This window comes from Mugil cephalus, chromosome 8, assembly GCF_022458985.1.
Source record: "Mugil cephalus isolate CIBA_MC_2020 chromosome 8, CIBA_Mcephalus_1.1, whole genome shotgun sequence".
NCBI classification, from domain to species: Eukaryota; Metazoa; Chordata; class Actinopteri; order Mugiliformes; family Mugilidae; genus Mugil; species Mugil cephalus.
In genome coordinates, this window is record NC_061777.1 from 16,859,547 (window position 1) to 16,874,896 (window position 15,350).

At 42.2% G+C, this 15,350-nt stretch overlaps 4 protein-coding genes across 7 annotated transcripts in view; 2 read left to right on the forward strand and 2 right to left on the reverse strand.

Annotated features, from left to right (window-relative positions):
* The window catches only part of adgrv1 (adhesion G protein-coupled receptor V1), a 92,815-nt gene extending 91,056 nt beyond the window's left edge, over positions 1–1,759 (reverse strand). The window contains exon 1 of the mRNA XM_047591129.1: positions 446–1,759. The gene's annotated coding sequence lies outside the window, so the exon portion shown is untranslated. The remainder of the gene's footprint in view (positions 1–445) is intronic.
* A 344-nt stretch (positions 1,760–2,103) lies between these two features.
* On the forward strand, positions 2,104–5,462 carry lysmd3 (LysM, putative peptidoglycan-binding, domain containing 3). Of its 3 annotated transcripts, none has more exons than XM_047591123.1 (3): positions 2,104–2,251; positions 3,147–3,508; positions 3,811–5,462. In XM_047591123.1, exons 2-3 carry the CDS (start codon positions 3,242–3,244, stop codon positions 4,504–4,506), a joined length of 963 nt encoding a protein of 320 aa, XP_047447079.1. In that variant the 5' UTR covers positions 2,104–2,251; positions 3,147–3,241; the 3' UTR covers positions 4,507–5,462. The 3 variants fall into 3 exon arrangements, with proteins under 3 accessions (XP_047447079.1, XP_047447080.1, XP_047447081.1); XM_047591124.1 differs by having other exon boundaries at positions 2,111–2,173; XM_047591125.1 differs by having other exon boundaries at positions 2,125–2,251; positions 3,232–3,508.
* On the reverse strand, positions 4,818–9,338 carry polr3g (polymerase (RNA) III (DNA directed) polypeptide G). 2 transcript variants are annotated; one of them, XM_047591127.1, is made up of 8 exons: positions 9,086–9,338; positions 8,793–8,924; positions 7,452–7,581; positions 7,074–7,139; positions 6,927–6,986; positions 6,778–6,842; positions 5,823–5,945; positions 4,818–5,725 (listed from the first exon to the last, which is right to left on the reverse strand). In XM_047591127.1, exons 1-8 carry the CDS (start codon positions 9,167–9,169, stop codon positions 5,636–5,638), a joined length of 750 nt encoding a protein of 249 aa, XP_047447083.1. In that variant the 5' UTR covers positions 9,170–9,338; the 3' UTR covers positions 4,818–5,635. The 2 variants fall into 2 exon arrangements, with proteins under 2 accessions (XP_047447083.1, XP_047447084.1); XM_047591128.1 differs by having other exon boundaries at positions 8,793–8,961.
* Positions 9,339–9,482: 144 nt separating this feature from the next.
* On the forward strand, positions 9,483–15,342 carry mblac2 (metallo-beta-lactamase domain containing 2). Its single transcript, XM_047591126.1, has 3 exons — positions 9,483–10,063; positions 12,359–12,573; positions 14,817–15,342. Exons 1-3 carry the CDS (start codon positions 9,622–9,624, stop codon positions 14,988–14,990), a joined length of 831 nt encoding a protein of 276 aa, XP_047447082.1. The 5' UTR covers positions 9,483–9,621; the 3' UTR covers positions 14,991–15,342.
* The last annotated feature ends 8 nt before the right edge of the window (positions 15,343–15,350 follow it).

A 15,350-nucleotide genomic window follows, 5' to 3' on the forward strand; every position in this document is an offset into this window, starting at 1 on the left:
CCGGCCATTCATTTACTGATTGCGCTGAATCAATATTTAGGCTTTTCAATTTTATTAGCTGCTCCGAGGGGTATTTTTGGCAAGGCGCAAAAAGAAATTAGCAGTGGCCAAGCACTTTTAATCGTTTTCTTATAGTCTTACACAATGCGTCTGCTTGAGCTGTCTGGCATAATTGATGAGGAGTATCGCTACTCATTTGTTTCCTTTATTTTCTGCACTATCAATCTAGAACTGACAATCATTTTTGACTGGCTTACTAAAAAAAATCTAAGCATTGTCCTAGCGTGGATGTGTGTCACACATCCTCGCATCCTCAGGTCTTTTTCTTTTGTAAGTTCTGCTGGTCACCACACGTATTTACTATTTGTCCCAAATCACAGACAGAAACATTTTTTTTTTAAAAAAAAAAAAGCAAAACAAAACAAGGTGAATCGTGTAAACTTACCTGACACCTTGCTTGGCCTCTCAGTCCAAGATAAATTACTATGATATCTTTATCGCCGTGGATAACATCGGTAAGTTGTCACGATGTCTTCAGCTCCACCTTCCTTTCAGACGGCAACTGCATTGTTGAACTGTTCAATGAAACCCGCCTGAATAGGTTCTTCTTTTTCAGTTTCCTGTGAACGACATGAGAAGAAGCGCGTCTGTCATCTAACGGGACTGGAGCTGGGAGAAATAACCGAGACTGCGAGCGGTTCCCTGGTCCCTGGAAGAGCTTCTCCTCTCTACGCGCAGCTCCGCGTCCCCGCAGCCATGTGGGAGCTCCTGCTACTGTCCAAACACGGCTCACTGTCCCAGAAGAAAGATTAGTCTGCAGCTACACGGAGACTCAAGCTCGTCTCCCGGTCGGTAACTAATGAGACAAGATGTTTTAATCTCATTTGTCTGTCAAGGGTGCGCGCAGTGAGTAGAAACTGTTTACGCACAGCGCCACCCTGTGAGCGTAACAGACATAGACCGAGGTGGCTGTAAACACTCCAGATGAACTTTTCACATTCGTAGACATTTGAGTATCTTGAAAAATATAAAATATTGGCTGTTATTGATCCACCTACCTCCACACGAATAGGCTATTAACTTGATTTAATTCCCCACTGTGTGAGTTTTCTTTATTAATTGTCAGTGTACAGGATTGGTTTGGTTTTCACATTTCTTTATGATGGTGGCTGTGTTTGTACAATCAGAATGACCTCAAAGCAAATCTAAAGCAGGTTATAGGCTGATGTAAGAAAACGGCATTGTAATTTGACCCTGAAAAAAATGTAATTCACAGCCAATGGCTCTTCAGACCTTTCAGTGGAAATAAAAATTCACACAACAAAATAAGTTTGACATCATTTGAGGATAGTGGTCAACCTGGACAAGCAACAGGTGAGAGAAATGATATTTACTTCAGTTTGATTTAATTATAAGGATATAAAATTTGAATAATTAATATACTGTAGATACAAATCAAAATAGAGTAAAATACATGGGATATAGTACTGTGCCAAAATAAAGATATATTGTTCCCACATAGCCACTGCTTTGCTTTCTATTCTGTATTTGAACTTGCACTGGAATGCGATGAATATAGAATGAATATTTGGGATAAGACCACTCAGACACTGCAAGAAACTATACAAGGAAAGTAAGCCACCAAATTCACTGGGAGATGGTGGTCGATTAAAGGACAATGACAGTGTTTATATATATTTAAGTAATTATTTGAGAACTTTTTTTTTCAATCGATATATATTTTTTATAATACAGTTTAGATTTTAAAAGCAAACGCAATGCCTACATTTTCAGATTGGCTTATATTATTAATTGATTGATTATTTAAAGATGATTCTCTTGAACTCTTTTACTGTTTTATAGTTCCCATTTTTATTGTGTTGTTAACGCAATTTTAAACGATTCTGTCTCTTTCTCTGCCTTTTACTTTTTATTTTCTTCTCAAAGAAGGACACTTCTTTCTTTTTCTTTCTTTTTTAATAAGTTTTCGATTAGAAAGCCTCACTTACCTCATCCCTCAGCTACTTGACGTTTGGCACCATCTAGTGATCAAAGCTGAGAGCTGCGCTTCTGTGTTGTTGCGACAACGTCATTACGTAAATATTCTGTTGACGTGGCGTGAGTGACGGTAGCAGACAGGCTAGCAGGTACTAGGGGACGGACCGGCGCCGAGGTGAGACCGTAGTTCACTCCCTGGAAGTATGGGAATTACTGACGACAACTGAGCGATCGGGGTTCACTTTTTGGTCAGGTAAAGACGACGTTTGACGACAAACGTTTGACATTTGAGAACTTAATCGCCAGCTTTGACCACGTATACCAATACGTTAGCTTACAGGAGACCTACGGGCGCTAGTTAGCGGCAGCCTAGCCTGTGCTGATCGAAATCGGTTTGTTAGCTTGGCTAAACCGTGAACCCGAGGCACATTACGCATTTAGTCCAAGATCACCCCGGCAGGTGTCCGTTCATTTAAGACGACGGTTTAGTAAACGTACGTGTTTGTAAACATACGTTGTTTAGCTATTGTAGAAATCCAACGGCTGTACTATCGGAGATGAAAGATACTGACTATCTGGATGTGCTGTTAGTTTGTTGTTTCATAGGCAATTGCACAGTTTAACAGTAAGCAGGCTGACATTTCAGGGCAATGTAAGCGGCTAACCACATCCTTGGTAAAACGAGACGTCGTCCTTATTGCGGTTAACTCGTCAGAGTGATTGCTGCCCCTGGGTTAGCCGGAGGAGATGCCATCATGGCATTCAAAGTGATAGGGCAATGTCAGGCAACAACTTCTGATAAGATATCGCATTAATGTTGGCGATGTTCCCACAGAGGGACAAAAGGTCAAGAGGCAGAAATGTTGCATAAACAGGGGACCTTGATATCTGCGTGGTCAGAGACACAGTCTAATCTTTTAACGGAAACTATTGAACTGAATAGTTTAGCTGCTATGTTTACTACAGCACCGGCACTGACAGCTGTAACGTTACTAGTACAAGGGGATAAATCCTAGAGGAAACAATGACAGTAGCACAGGTTTGCCTGTATGTATTGGGTAAACATCTATTATTTTACTGGAAGTCTGCTTCTTGTTTTAGGTTATACATCTGGATAGTTAAATGGAGTTTTCCTTGTCTTCTTTCAGGAAACTTGGTTGACATAACAAAGAAGATGCCGTGCAAGTGCAGATTTTGATACTCAGGTACTGTCTCTGCTTTCACTAAATACAGTGAAGCAAAAATGTCTGGCAGAGGCCAGCACTATGGGTTCCAGACAGCCACCATGGTGCAGCCTGCCAACGGAGGTCATGCTTACTTGTTTGGAAACAATGGATCAGAGAACGATCTGTCGGAGGAGGATGGGGAAAGCTACGAGCTGCGGCCACGCGGCAGAGAGAGGCTGCGGAGGAGCACCTCGAGAGAGAAGATGGACGATATTATCTACCTGACCAGGGATATCCAGGAGGGTGACACCCTGAACAGCATTGCCCTGCATTACCATTGTTCAGTAAGTTCTTGTTTAAATGTTTCTCTGCACGCCATCACACATGTACAAAAACCTCCTTTGACATTGAGTGCAAAAAACTAAATGTTTAGTTGCTGAACAGATTTCAAGTTCACTATTGTATCTAACCAGAAAGACAGATGCCACAATATATCTCTATATTGATAGCTTGTAGATTCGTATAGTTTAGTGGTTGGCTCAGAATCCTAAAAATTTAGCAAACAGAAAATATACCAGCATTTTGTTAAGTCTGTACAGTTTGTAAAGAGATTATTAAATTGATCTTTCTTCTTTGTGATTCTTAGGTGACTGACCTTAAGCGTGCCAACAACCTCTTGACAGACCAGGACTTCTTTGCTCTGCGATCAGTCAAGATTCCCGTGAGGCGCTTTAGCGTTCTCACTGAAACCCCAGAACTATCTGGTCCTCTCAAATCTGCTTCTCCCACAGGAGCTAGACGCCTGCCCCAGATCTCACCTATCACATCCCTCCCTTTGGAGTCCTCCACAGACTCGTCTTGCTCTACAGACAGTGTGGAAGGATTCCTTTTGGAAAAGGACAAGGACATCGAGCGGCTGGTGAAATCCACAGGGCCGTCTCGGAGCAACCTCAATGAAGTTGTGTCCTCCTTAACGCTGCAGCAGCAGCAGCCACTCCTTGGAGAGGTAGAGTATAAACCAGCACAGAGAAAGGACCCTTATTATGGGGCAGACTGGGGCATGAGATGGTGGACGGCTGTGGCCATCATGCTGGTCGTTGGCATTGTCACACCTGTGTTTTATCTGCTGTACTACGAGGTTCTTGTGAAATCTGACGTCGGCCATCACGGTGTTCCCACGCCAGCTTCTGGCAACATGCCTCAGGGACAGATACAAGACAATAACTTGAACCTTGAAGTTGAAGCAAACAACCATGGATTAGCTGGACGTGGACATGTGGATAATGGAGACGCGGGACCCACTGTGGACAAAGCAGAGGGCGGAGAGCTTGAGAATACATAGCAAGGGATAACAACTTTACATTCCAATTTGTTCCTTACTGTGAGACCTAATAAAACTTGGGTGGTTCCTGTGTTTGAGTTGTCATTAACCTGACAGCAGTGCAATTGGTCCTGCAAGGACATATTGGGAACTGTAGTTTAAAAGGATTGAAAGACTAGGAATAGAGATATGGACACAAACATTCATTGTGTCTGTCCATTCAAGTGGTCCAACGTTTTCTGCCCGATTTGTGTCCGTTTTGAAGGATAGATGCTATGTAAGATTTACCTTTTTCCAAAATGGACACATTTAAGAGTTGTCATCTAGGTTTCCAGTGGATTTGTTTTGCTATCACCCATGCTGCTACATTATCAATCAGGCTACACACACACACACTGAAGGAGCTACTTTATCTTTCAGTATGTTTAGTTTTGAGTGACTGCACGCAGAGAAATCATTCTGGTTGTGGATTTGGTTTAAAACAGTGTTGACTCAGTTTGGTACAGCCATCTTTTTTGTTAGTATATCGTGTATATTTTCCAACACAGTTTGCCAGACGACTGTAATTGCTGCCATTGTGTTTAATTAGAATTAATTTATTTCCAGACTATTGGGCATTAGCCTTTACTTATGCTATCAGTATTGGGAGTACTACCAGTTAAATTATGTCTGAATTTCCATTAGTTGCTTGATTTTGTCTTTGCTTGCCTGGAGAGAACTGCATTTTTTATTTGTATATTTCCTTTAAAAACAAAGAAGAAAAAAAGGGCACAGCAGGAGAATAGGAAAATGCACACTACTCCACAATGACCTGTTCTTGTAATTATGAACTTTTAGACTTTATTTAGCCCTTTTATTTGATCACAATTGTCTCGATATTTTATGACAAAGCATCATGTTGTTGACAGTATGTGCCTTTCAACCTGTGGAAATGTGCTACAGGCTGGAGAATAAATAAATCTATTTTGCATAAATTATTGCCAGTGTGCACACATTTTGGCATTTCTTATTTACATCGTTCATTAAAGAAAACTTCACTTATCAAGATCACACAGCATAAAGCTCCTCTGCTAAACTTAACTTCAAACTTATCTACAACAGAATCAAGGCGTAGTGACTATTCATGGAAACAAGTTTGACACATGCTGTCTTAGTACGTTGCTTCTCCGTCCATATTATCATCACTGTCTGCAGCAAAGTCTTCGCCATTGTCAAAATAGCTTTCAATGTAGTCGTTGTCCTACACAAGCAAAGGAAACATGGGTAAAGTGCAATGTTGGGTCTGGCAAGTAACACGTTTGGCAAATCAGCTGTAATGTTATCATTTATCATCAAACCTCTTCGATGTCCTCTTCATCATAGTTTTCCTCTTCAACTTCTTCTTCATCCTCATTCGCTTTTTTCTTTTCGGTCTCGTCGTCCGATTGTTCAGGGTTCCCGTCATCTTTCTTCGCCAGTTCCTGACACAGAGACAACGGAACCTTTACGTAAAGGAGCAAGTGCGAACTGCACCAAACTGGTTCATAAATGGATGCCATTAAGCACCCAAAGCCAGCAACACAACATTAATAGTTTATGTACAACCCAGTTTCCAAAGAGGTTGGGACTACGACAGAAATGAAAACAGACTCAACTATGTTCAATTAATAATTTGCAAATTCTTGCAAAGGCAACACATGAGAAAAGTTGAAACGATACGTTTCATTTTTAAATCTGATGCCAGCAACACATTAAAAAAAAAAGCTGCAATGGCAAATAAATAATTGGTGAAACATGCGACTACTACCAGTAGTTGGGTAAATTGTGTAACGTGTGAGTAACAAGAACAGATTAAAGATGGCCATCCCAGAGACTTTTTGAGAAAGTAAAAAAAAAGGACATGTTCTCTTGCTTATTGAAAGATTGCGTGAGAAAATAGTCCTGCAGTGTAAGAGTAATGTTTCACAGTACATGATGAAAGTAAATCTGCAGAATCTGCATAAACATCAAGAGACACAACATAAAGCCCGTATTAAATTGCCCTTACATCGGCCCTGCAGTAAAGACAGACCTGAAACTGCTGCCTCAGACCACTTAGACGGACTGAGGTGAAGTGGGAAAGCGTTTTAGGAAATAATATACGTTGTGTCCCAGAACCGTCCGACTTGCTATCAGCACACAAATGAAAGGCCAGTATCATGGTGGCTCATTAGTGCACACGGCAATTACTACAGCATAGCGCCCCACTGGGTCCTTTTTGGGAAATGGGGGTTGTCATGCTCAGTTGTTGGACAGAAAAAGAAAGAGACTTACATCTAATTTACTCAGTATGGCCTCCGTGTCTTTTGGAAAAGGCTTCACAGTTTTCTTCTTTGTGCCTGGTGTATAAAAGGGTTTTGTCTTAATTCTTTTAGTCACAGACTGGTATCTCACTGCACACTGTAAGAATCGCTATACCATACCTGCTTTAGCAAGGGGTTTCTTTTTTTTGGGCATCAATTCTTTCGGAAAGAGGTTCCAGTCTAAAATATAAAGAACAGCTTTTGCATGAATGCCTTTTAGTTCTGCTCAATTTGTTCTCATCTCATTGCACCGTGTTATGCGAGTACCTGGAGTCCAGTTCTCATCGTCAATCTGGGTTAGCTTCAGGTATCTCTCCGTGTATCTCTCCACTTCTGTTTCATGTAAACAAGAACAAAGTCTGCCTCGGTAAAATTAATTTTTCTGCTACGAGTATGTGCCAGCGACAAATGAAATGACTAACACGATCAATCAGTTTTCGGTTTAAGAAGAAGAAGAAAAAGATGTCCTACTGCTTGTTGACCCTGTAAGAACTGTAATGCCAGAAGCTTCAACTCAATATTCCGATATAAATCTTCTTCTCTCTTTAATTAAATGTCTCAGTTTGTAAAAGCTGCATCATCTTCGCTCACAGTTGCCAAAGTCATTCTGTAGCACTAGTATCAGGTTTCTAACGCTCTCCTCACCTGCTTTGTTGGAATGATTCTTGATGTTGTGCGGCAGCCGCTGCATTGTTATTCTCATCTCTTGTTTTAAGGCCAGCATGTAGTTCTCATCTTCGCCAGCTTTCAGTGGAACTGGTTTGAAGTCCGTGGTCTGGAGAACGGTGTTGACAGGTAAATACAACCACTACAGTATCTTCCTCTGTAATAGATAGGTTTGTTTGCCACTGATCAACTCTGTGGAGTAGATGCTCTTCCATTTACTGAGGCACTTCAAGTGCGACAGAATAATTTAGCTAAATCTAAACTGCAATTACACCAGTTGTTTATAGTAAAGTGCTGTGCAGGAAAATACAGGAAATGTACCATATTGCTTAAGAATTGACTGATTAAAAGGCTGAGTTATATTCCAGACTGACAATAACTGTTCATATCTATTTTGGCTTTGGTGCTGCCCTGTTGTCACAGTTATTGTGGGGACGTGCATTATCCAAAGTCTCTTGATGAGTTGATCCAAAATTTGTATGAATGAAAGTATATGGTAGTAGATTCCAATGGGAGCAAACTAACCCTTGGGGTCCTTAAAACCTCAGGTACACACATTCCTTTCACATTTTTTGGGGGGATATCACAACATCACAGTTGTCACTAGAGAGTTAAGAGAGTTAATTTTTGGACTTCAGCCGCAAAATAATGTGCATCCCAGAATAGTGGACATTTTGTCTGTGCACCTTCAGCTCCAAACTGTTTTCCCGTGCATGTTAAACATGCTGACTGCTTTTAATTGCTCTCTTAAAACTTGCTTTTATTCCTGGTTAAATAAATCCACTTGAGAGCGGTTGATAGTGTGTTTTACATCAGTATTTTTAATTTCACCCTTTGTCTTGTCTTTGTGTTGACAGCACGGTTATCTTTGTGTGTTATTCCAGAAAGCTTTAACAGCTCAGTGTGTACAGTCCTTCGGTCGACGCCTGTTGTTTTTAAATGTACTTTATAAACACAAGTGAAATTGAAGTTAAGTCAACCCTGAGAAATACTGTTTTCACAAACACAAATGCAACATAATAACATAACAGGTGAAACTTGAGGAGCTTACCTGACTGCAAATTCCTGCTCGAGATATCAACTAACCTTGCTCATACACCCATGTTTACACCCTGGACAGTTTGGACAGTTAAACGTTTATGGCATTGTATATTTTATATTGTTCTGTTTTTGGTTCCTCAAAAGTGTTGCCTACCTTTAACAAATAAAAAAATTCTGGATCTCATACTGGAGCATTGGTCTGAATGCCACTCTTTTTGAATGCTGTGCACTTTGCGAGCTTATAGGTGAGTTTAATATAGTGATGACATTTTTACTTACTGGAAACAGAGGGTTGGGCCCCACCCTGGCTTCTGGCATGCTGCCCCTGCCGATGCCCAGAGCTTCGATGTTGAAGGTAAACGCACCCACTCCACGGCCCCTGCCCGCCATGCCTGCTGGCCTCCTCTGTACCTGCAACACGGGGTCCACATGCGTTCAGTCAACTTCCCTGCCGGACACGTGTTGACACAGCATGTTTAGCTTTCATCGCGTTCAGTGCAGTGCAGCATTACTCAGCACAGCAGCGACACGCCAGAAAGGCAACCGGACAAGGAGGGAGATGAAATACTCACTAAGAGGACTGTAAAGTAAACTGATTCTACTGTGGAGACGTTAGCTCGTGAAAGTCTGTCCACTTCAGGGCTACACACCGGCATTTAGCCTTTGCTAACTGTCCATGTTTTCAATAACAGTCAACTGAGCAGTTGTGTCTGTCGTTCTGCTATTAGACTGACTCCTGTAGTCACACAAAAAAACACAACTAAACCTAACTAAGACGTGTTTATCTTTGCTAACACCGGCTTTTAACTGTATGGTAGGTACACCACACTCTACGTTCAACATGCGTAAATATAACACCGCCTCTGCGTGACGTCAAGGGGCGGGTCTCATTTAAGCCAATAGCAGCCCGATTTAAGCCCCTCGTCATTCATGTGTTCGACCAATGAGGACACTCTCCACCTACAAGGGTGTGTCGGCGGTCACCATCACGTTAACCTCAATGAAAACATATCACCTCCAGCTAGAAGGCCAGTCCCACATCTCCGCCGAATCACCTGACAGCGCTAACCCCCCGCCGAGGCTTACTTCGACGAGTGCATGAACTGGGATGTCTGCAGCCGACTGGTACGCCCACAAGTCGCTCGGAGACGGACTCTTCTGGATCCAGGAGCGTTTCTACCAGTCGGACAACCGGGCTAACATCTGGCTGCTCCGCGGCACGCACCAGGACGTGGTGATAGACACCGGTCTGGGCTTGAGGAGCTTGCCTGACTACATCGACGACAAGGGCCTGCTCGGAAAAGACCCGCAGAGGAAGAACCCGCTGCTGGCCATCGCCACCCACGCCCACTTCGACCACTCGGGCGGTCTGCATCAGTTCCAACAGGTGGGCGTCCACAGCGCAGAGGTCGATGCCGTGGCCAACGGGGACAACTTCGAGATGGTCACCTGGCTCAGCGACAGGGAGATCGCCGAGTCTCCAAGTCCAGGATGGAGGGCAAGACACTACAAAGTCAAGGCTGTGCAGCCTACACACATACTGCAGGAGGGTGGGTAGGAGATGCTGCATCTGCGGATGTGATTTGTGGCAGGGGAGTAGATCTGTGATCAAAGACCAGGTTTAAAATGCACTTAGGCTGGGATAAGCATCTTGTTCGATACTCTAATGCAGGCATGTCAAACATACGGCCCGCGGGCCGGACCCGGCCCGTTGGGTCATTTAATCCGGCCCGGCATAAATTTCTGAGTATGTCAAAAAAAGAAGCGAGTCTCTAGCTAATTTCTATTAAAAGTTGTGATTTTTTAAAATAAATACAAACCAAATGCTCCCTCCGGCCGCTAGAGGGCAGTAAATGTGTAAAAGCGCTCACGTCAAGCATGCGGCACTGACACGAGTTAGTCACAGGAAATAAACATTCGCAACGTGATGTGTCCAAGTAAAAATAAACCGGCAGTCTTGCTTCACCATTCACCACTACTAAACAAGTTATCGGTCAACACACCCTTCCCAAAATGGCACTGTCAAAAAAAAGAAGAGTGGACACGGAGTGCAGAGTTTTCCAGGAGAAATGGACCGAGAAGTATTTATTCACAGAAGTGAATGCAAAACCAGTGTGCTTGGTATGTAATCAGCAAGTTGCAGTGTTCAAAGAGTTTAATATTCGGCGCCACTCATCATAAAGACAAGTATGTCATATTAAAGACAATTAATATTGTGCAGTATATTCTCAACTTCAGTAGGCCCAGCCTAGTAGTTTGATCTGATGTAGTCTAATCCTATTGCCCATGCACTGCTATAACTTTTTTATTTATTTATTTATTTTATTTTATTTTGTATTTCTTTTTTCATTTATTTCAAAGCAGTATGACAATTGAGGCGAAAATATTTTTTTATAGCTTTTTTATAGCTAGAGTTTGTTTAGTGTGGTGAGTTGGTTCAGGTGTAAAACTGCATTCACTCAACTGTTAAAATAAACCAGTTGTGAACACATTCACGGCCAAACATGAAAAATCCTTTTTTTCCCATTGGTTTTGAATAAATGTGTTGTGCTTAGAAAAGATCCCTTGTTATCCGTGATTATAATATGTAGGGTAGGCTACAAATGTAGGCTGAATGATAAAGCATAGTACTGAAAAACAAAGCTAAATATTTGGAGTTGACATTCTTTTGCTGATCCGGCCCACCTGAGAACAGAAAGTCTGGATCCGGCCCCAGAGCCAAACTGAGTTTGACATGCCTGCTCTAATGGGTTTGATGGATGCGCCCGGCTCCATAGCTGTAGAGACTCGTTTCTTTAATCACGGGGTGTATTTCAGAGTACATGAAGTTGGCAGAAAACCAAAAATGACGTAGCTTATGAATTCACACACATCCGCACAGCTAATGTTACAGAATGTTGTAATGCTCAACAATATGAGGTGAGTGCTTATGCAGGTGTACGTGTCTTATTGCTTTGAGATGGGCCAGTGCAGATAGAGACTATTCGTTAGTGGGGCTTAAGATAATAGATAAAGATAATTTGAAATTATGCTAAAAGCAGAACATCTGTTTTCCACCATGCCCATTGTGCATCTATATCTGCAGTGCTTTTCTATTTTAAGCCCATGCACTGATGACTTGATGCAGGGTTACTTTCAAGAAAGAAAGTGTAAAAGCATGCAGAGGCTGGTTACACACTGATAGGAAGCACCTATGCTGTGTTTGTAGTTAGAAGATGCATTCATAAATTTGTGCAATATTGTCAGTATTGTCCCATCTCATGTACTGGACACAGATATAGATCAATATCAAAGAGTCGCGCGTAATAAATAACACATTTGATTCTAGATAAACCTATGGGCATATTGTTTGAAAGTATGCATCATTATATTTCTAAAAACTAGAAGCAACTTGTCTGGGGTTTTAGGCGTAGCAAATAGTCCCAATAGTATTATACCTGCCTGCGCAAAATCTGGATCCCAAATGACACTGCACTTGAAGTGAGCAGGTTTGGTGGCTGAACTGTGGTCCACAACTTAATTTGCTGGCCTCTCTTTTATTCTTGCAGACTGTAATTTCTGCATTGTGGGTCAATACACCGACCGGTTCTGCTGTGTCAGTGCCGCTGCTGCAGTGCAGTTGGAATATCTCGTTGCTTTGAGCGTTGTCTTCATTCTGTTGTCACACTGTGCAACTTATACTTGGCCTGGGCCAAACCGGTGACACACTGAATGTCTAGACTCTAAACGAAATGGTAACATATCTCTCACTTCATTCTTGTTGTTGCTGCCTTAAAGCTACAACTTCTACTATGTTTGTATGCATGAAAAATTAAAAAAAAAAATTCTTTCTTTCTCTTGTCTAGGTGATGTCATAAACCTGGGCGACAGACAGCTGACAGTGCTCCACATGCCCGGTCACTCTCGGGGAAGCATTTGCCTCCACGATCGTGACAACAAGTTGCTTTTCAGCGGAGATGTTGTGTATGACGGCGCCATGATTGACTGGCTGCCCTACAGCCGCGTCAGTGACTACATCAGCAGCTGTGAGCGTCTGGTGGGGCTGGTGGACAGCGAACAGGTACCTGACACTGAAACACACTGGCCGACAGCCTTATCATTTCAGCTTGTAGTTCGACTTTTTCTTCAGACTGATTGACGTTCGATATGGAAGAACAAATTGTCACAATCATCATTCCTAGTCAATAAATGTATACAGTGGGGGAAATAAGTATTTGATCCCCTGCTGAATTTGTAAGTTTGCCCACTTCCATAGAAATGATCAGACTCTGGTTTTTATGGTTGTTTACTGGTTATGGGTATAGACAGAATATCAATCGAAAATGCATAAAAAACACACAATCTAAAAGTTATAAATTGTTATGTATTTTATTAAGGGAAATAAGTATTTGATCCCTAACAATTCACTTAGAATTCAGGCTCCTACAGATTGGCTGGTGCGCATGTGGCACACAGCTGTGCTCAGTCAACTAATTACCAATACTCCTGATCTTAACTCGTCATGTATATAAAGCACACCTGCTCTAAGAATCAGTTTCTTACATTCCAACTTCTACAGCACCATGGGCAAGACCAAAGAGCTGTCAAAAGATGTCAGGGACAAGATTGTAGACCTGCACAAGGCTGGTATAGGTTACAAAACCATCAGCAAAAGGCTTGGTGAGAAGGTGACAACTATTGGTGCCATTATTCGCAAGTGGAAGACCCATAAAAGGACCATCAACTGTCCTCGGTCTGGAGCTCCCCGCAAAATCTCGCCTCATGGAGTGAGGATGATGATGAGAAAGGTGAGGGAGCAGCCTAAAACAACACGGCAGGAGCTTGTTAATGATCTGGAAGCAGTTGGGACCTCCGTCACCAAGAAAACAGTTGGCAGCACACTGCGCCGTTATGGATTGAACTCTTGCAGTGCCCGCAAGGTCCCCCTGCTCAAGAAGGCACATGTACAGGCCCGCCTTAAGTTTCCCAGTGAACATCTAAATGACTCAGAAGGCTTGGGAGAAAGTGCTGTGGTCTGACGAAACCAAAGTTGAGCTATTTGGCATTAACTCGACCCGCCGTGTTTGGAGGATGAAAAAACGTGAGTATGACCCAAAGAACACCATACCCACAGTTAAGCATGGAGGTGGAAACATCATGTTTTGGGGCTGTTTTTCAGCAAAGGGTACAGGGCAACTTCACCGCATTATGGGGCCAATGAATGCAGCCATGTACTGTAACATCTTGGACAAAAACCTTCTTTCCTCAGCAAGAACACTGAAGATGCCTCGTGGGTGGGTTTTCCAACATGACAATGACCCAAAACATACTGCCAGGACAACAAAGGAGTGGCTCAAGAAGAAGCATATTAAGGTCATGGAGTGGCCTAGTCAGTCTCCAGACCTTAACCCGATCGAAAACCTGTGGAGGGAGCTGAAGCTCCGAGTTTCCAAGAGGCAGCCAAGAAACTTGAAGGATTTAGAGACTGTCTGTAAAGATGAATGGGCCAAAATCCCTCCTGCGCTGTGTGCAAACCTGGTGACCAACTACAAGAAACGTCTCATCGCTGTGCTTGCCAACAAAGGTTTCTCTACAAAGTACTGACTTGTGTTGTGCTTGGGGATCAAATACTTATTTCCCTTAATAAAATACATAACAATTTATAACTTTTAGATTGTGTGTTTTTTATGCATTTTCGACTGATATTCTGTCTATACCCATAACCAGTAAACAACCATAAAAACCAGAGTCTGATCATTTCTATGGAAGTGGGCAAACTTACAAATTCAGCAGGGGATCAAATACTTATTTCCCCCACTGTATGTCATCAAATACGACAAAAGTTATGATATAGGCATTAATGACAAATTTTATATTTGGTTTCATTTGGTTCTGCACTTATTTTCCTTTGTATTAATTCTCCTGTTTTTCATGTATTTATTACGGTATTATTTCCCCCATAGATACAGAACCAATTTTTATTGCATTGTTGCATTTATTTAATGCTGTGCATATGTTACATAGCACCTCCTAGGTTTGTGCTAGTGTTATTTGAGTCATTTATTATTTTTGACTTTGACCGCTTCGGGCCTTCAAACTTTGATGCCAGAATTTAAATTTAACACACCACGTATAATATTAAATGTACACTGCCTCTGATGGATTTCACTCTGATGTCGATCCTGTCTGCTTAAAAAACAACTCATTTGAGATTGATTTTCGCCTACAGAAATGCTGCTTGATTCTCTATCTACTAATAATCCAGAAATGCCTGCACTGTAAATCATTTCAAAAATCCACTGACTGGAAAATCCTTTTAAACAGGTCGACCAAGTCCTCCCAGGGCATTACAACGCTTTTGGCGCAAAGCGGCTCCATCGGATCGCATCCACATACATCAGCAGAGCTGGAACTTGCCCTGCGAAGTTCTCCACATTTGCCTGGAGAACTCTGGCGGGGTTGGCACTGCGGGCATCCAACCCACGGAGCGCCTGCTAATACGAGGGGTGTTGGGAAGAAGCACAAGTGCACAAAGAAAGTTATTATAGTGTGGAGGACCTGACAGAGGGTGAGGAGGAGACATTCACCTCTTTTATCTTGATGTAACGCTGTACTTTCACTTATGTAATCCAAGAGAAATATTTGAGTTGCCAAACCTTGTCTAAAATGCCCCTTTTTGGGAAACATAAGTCAATAATCATCATGACCATAGCATTTCTCTATGCATACTACAATGCTCAGTGAAGACTCGGTGTCGACTACCTCCTATGTTTGTAATAGTGCTTTGGACTACTGTCGAATCTACGGCTTTGCTATTGAAACATTGACAATAAAGTCTCTGTTCTGCTAAGAGAGGAT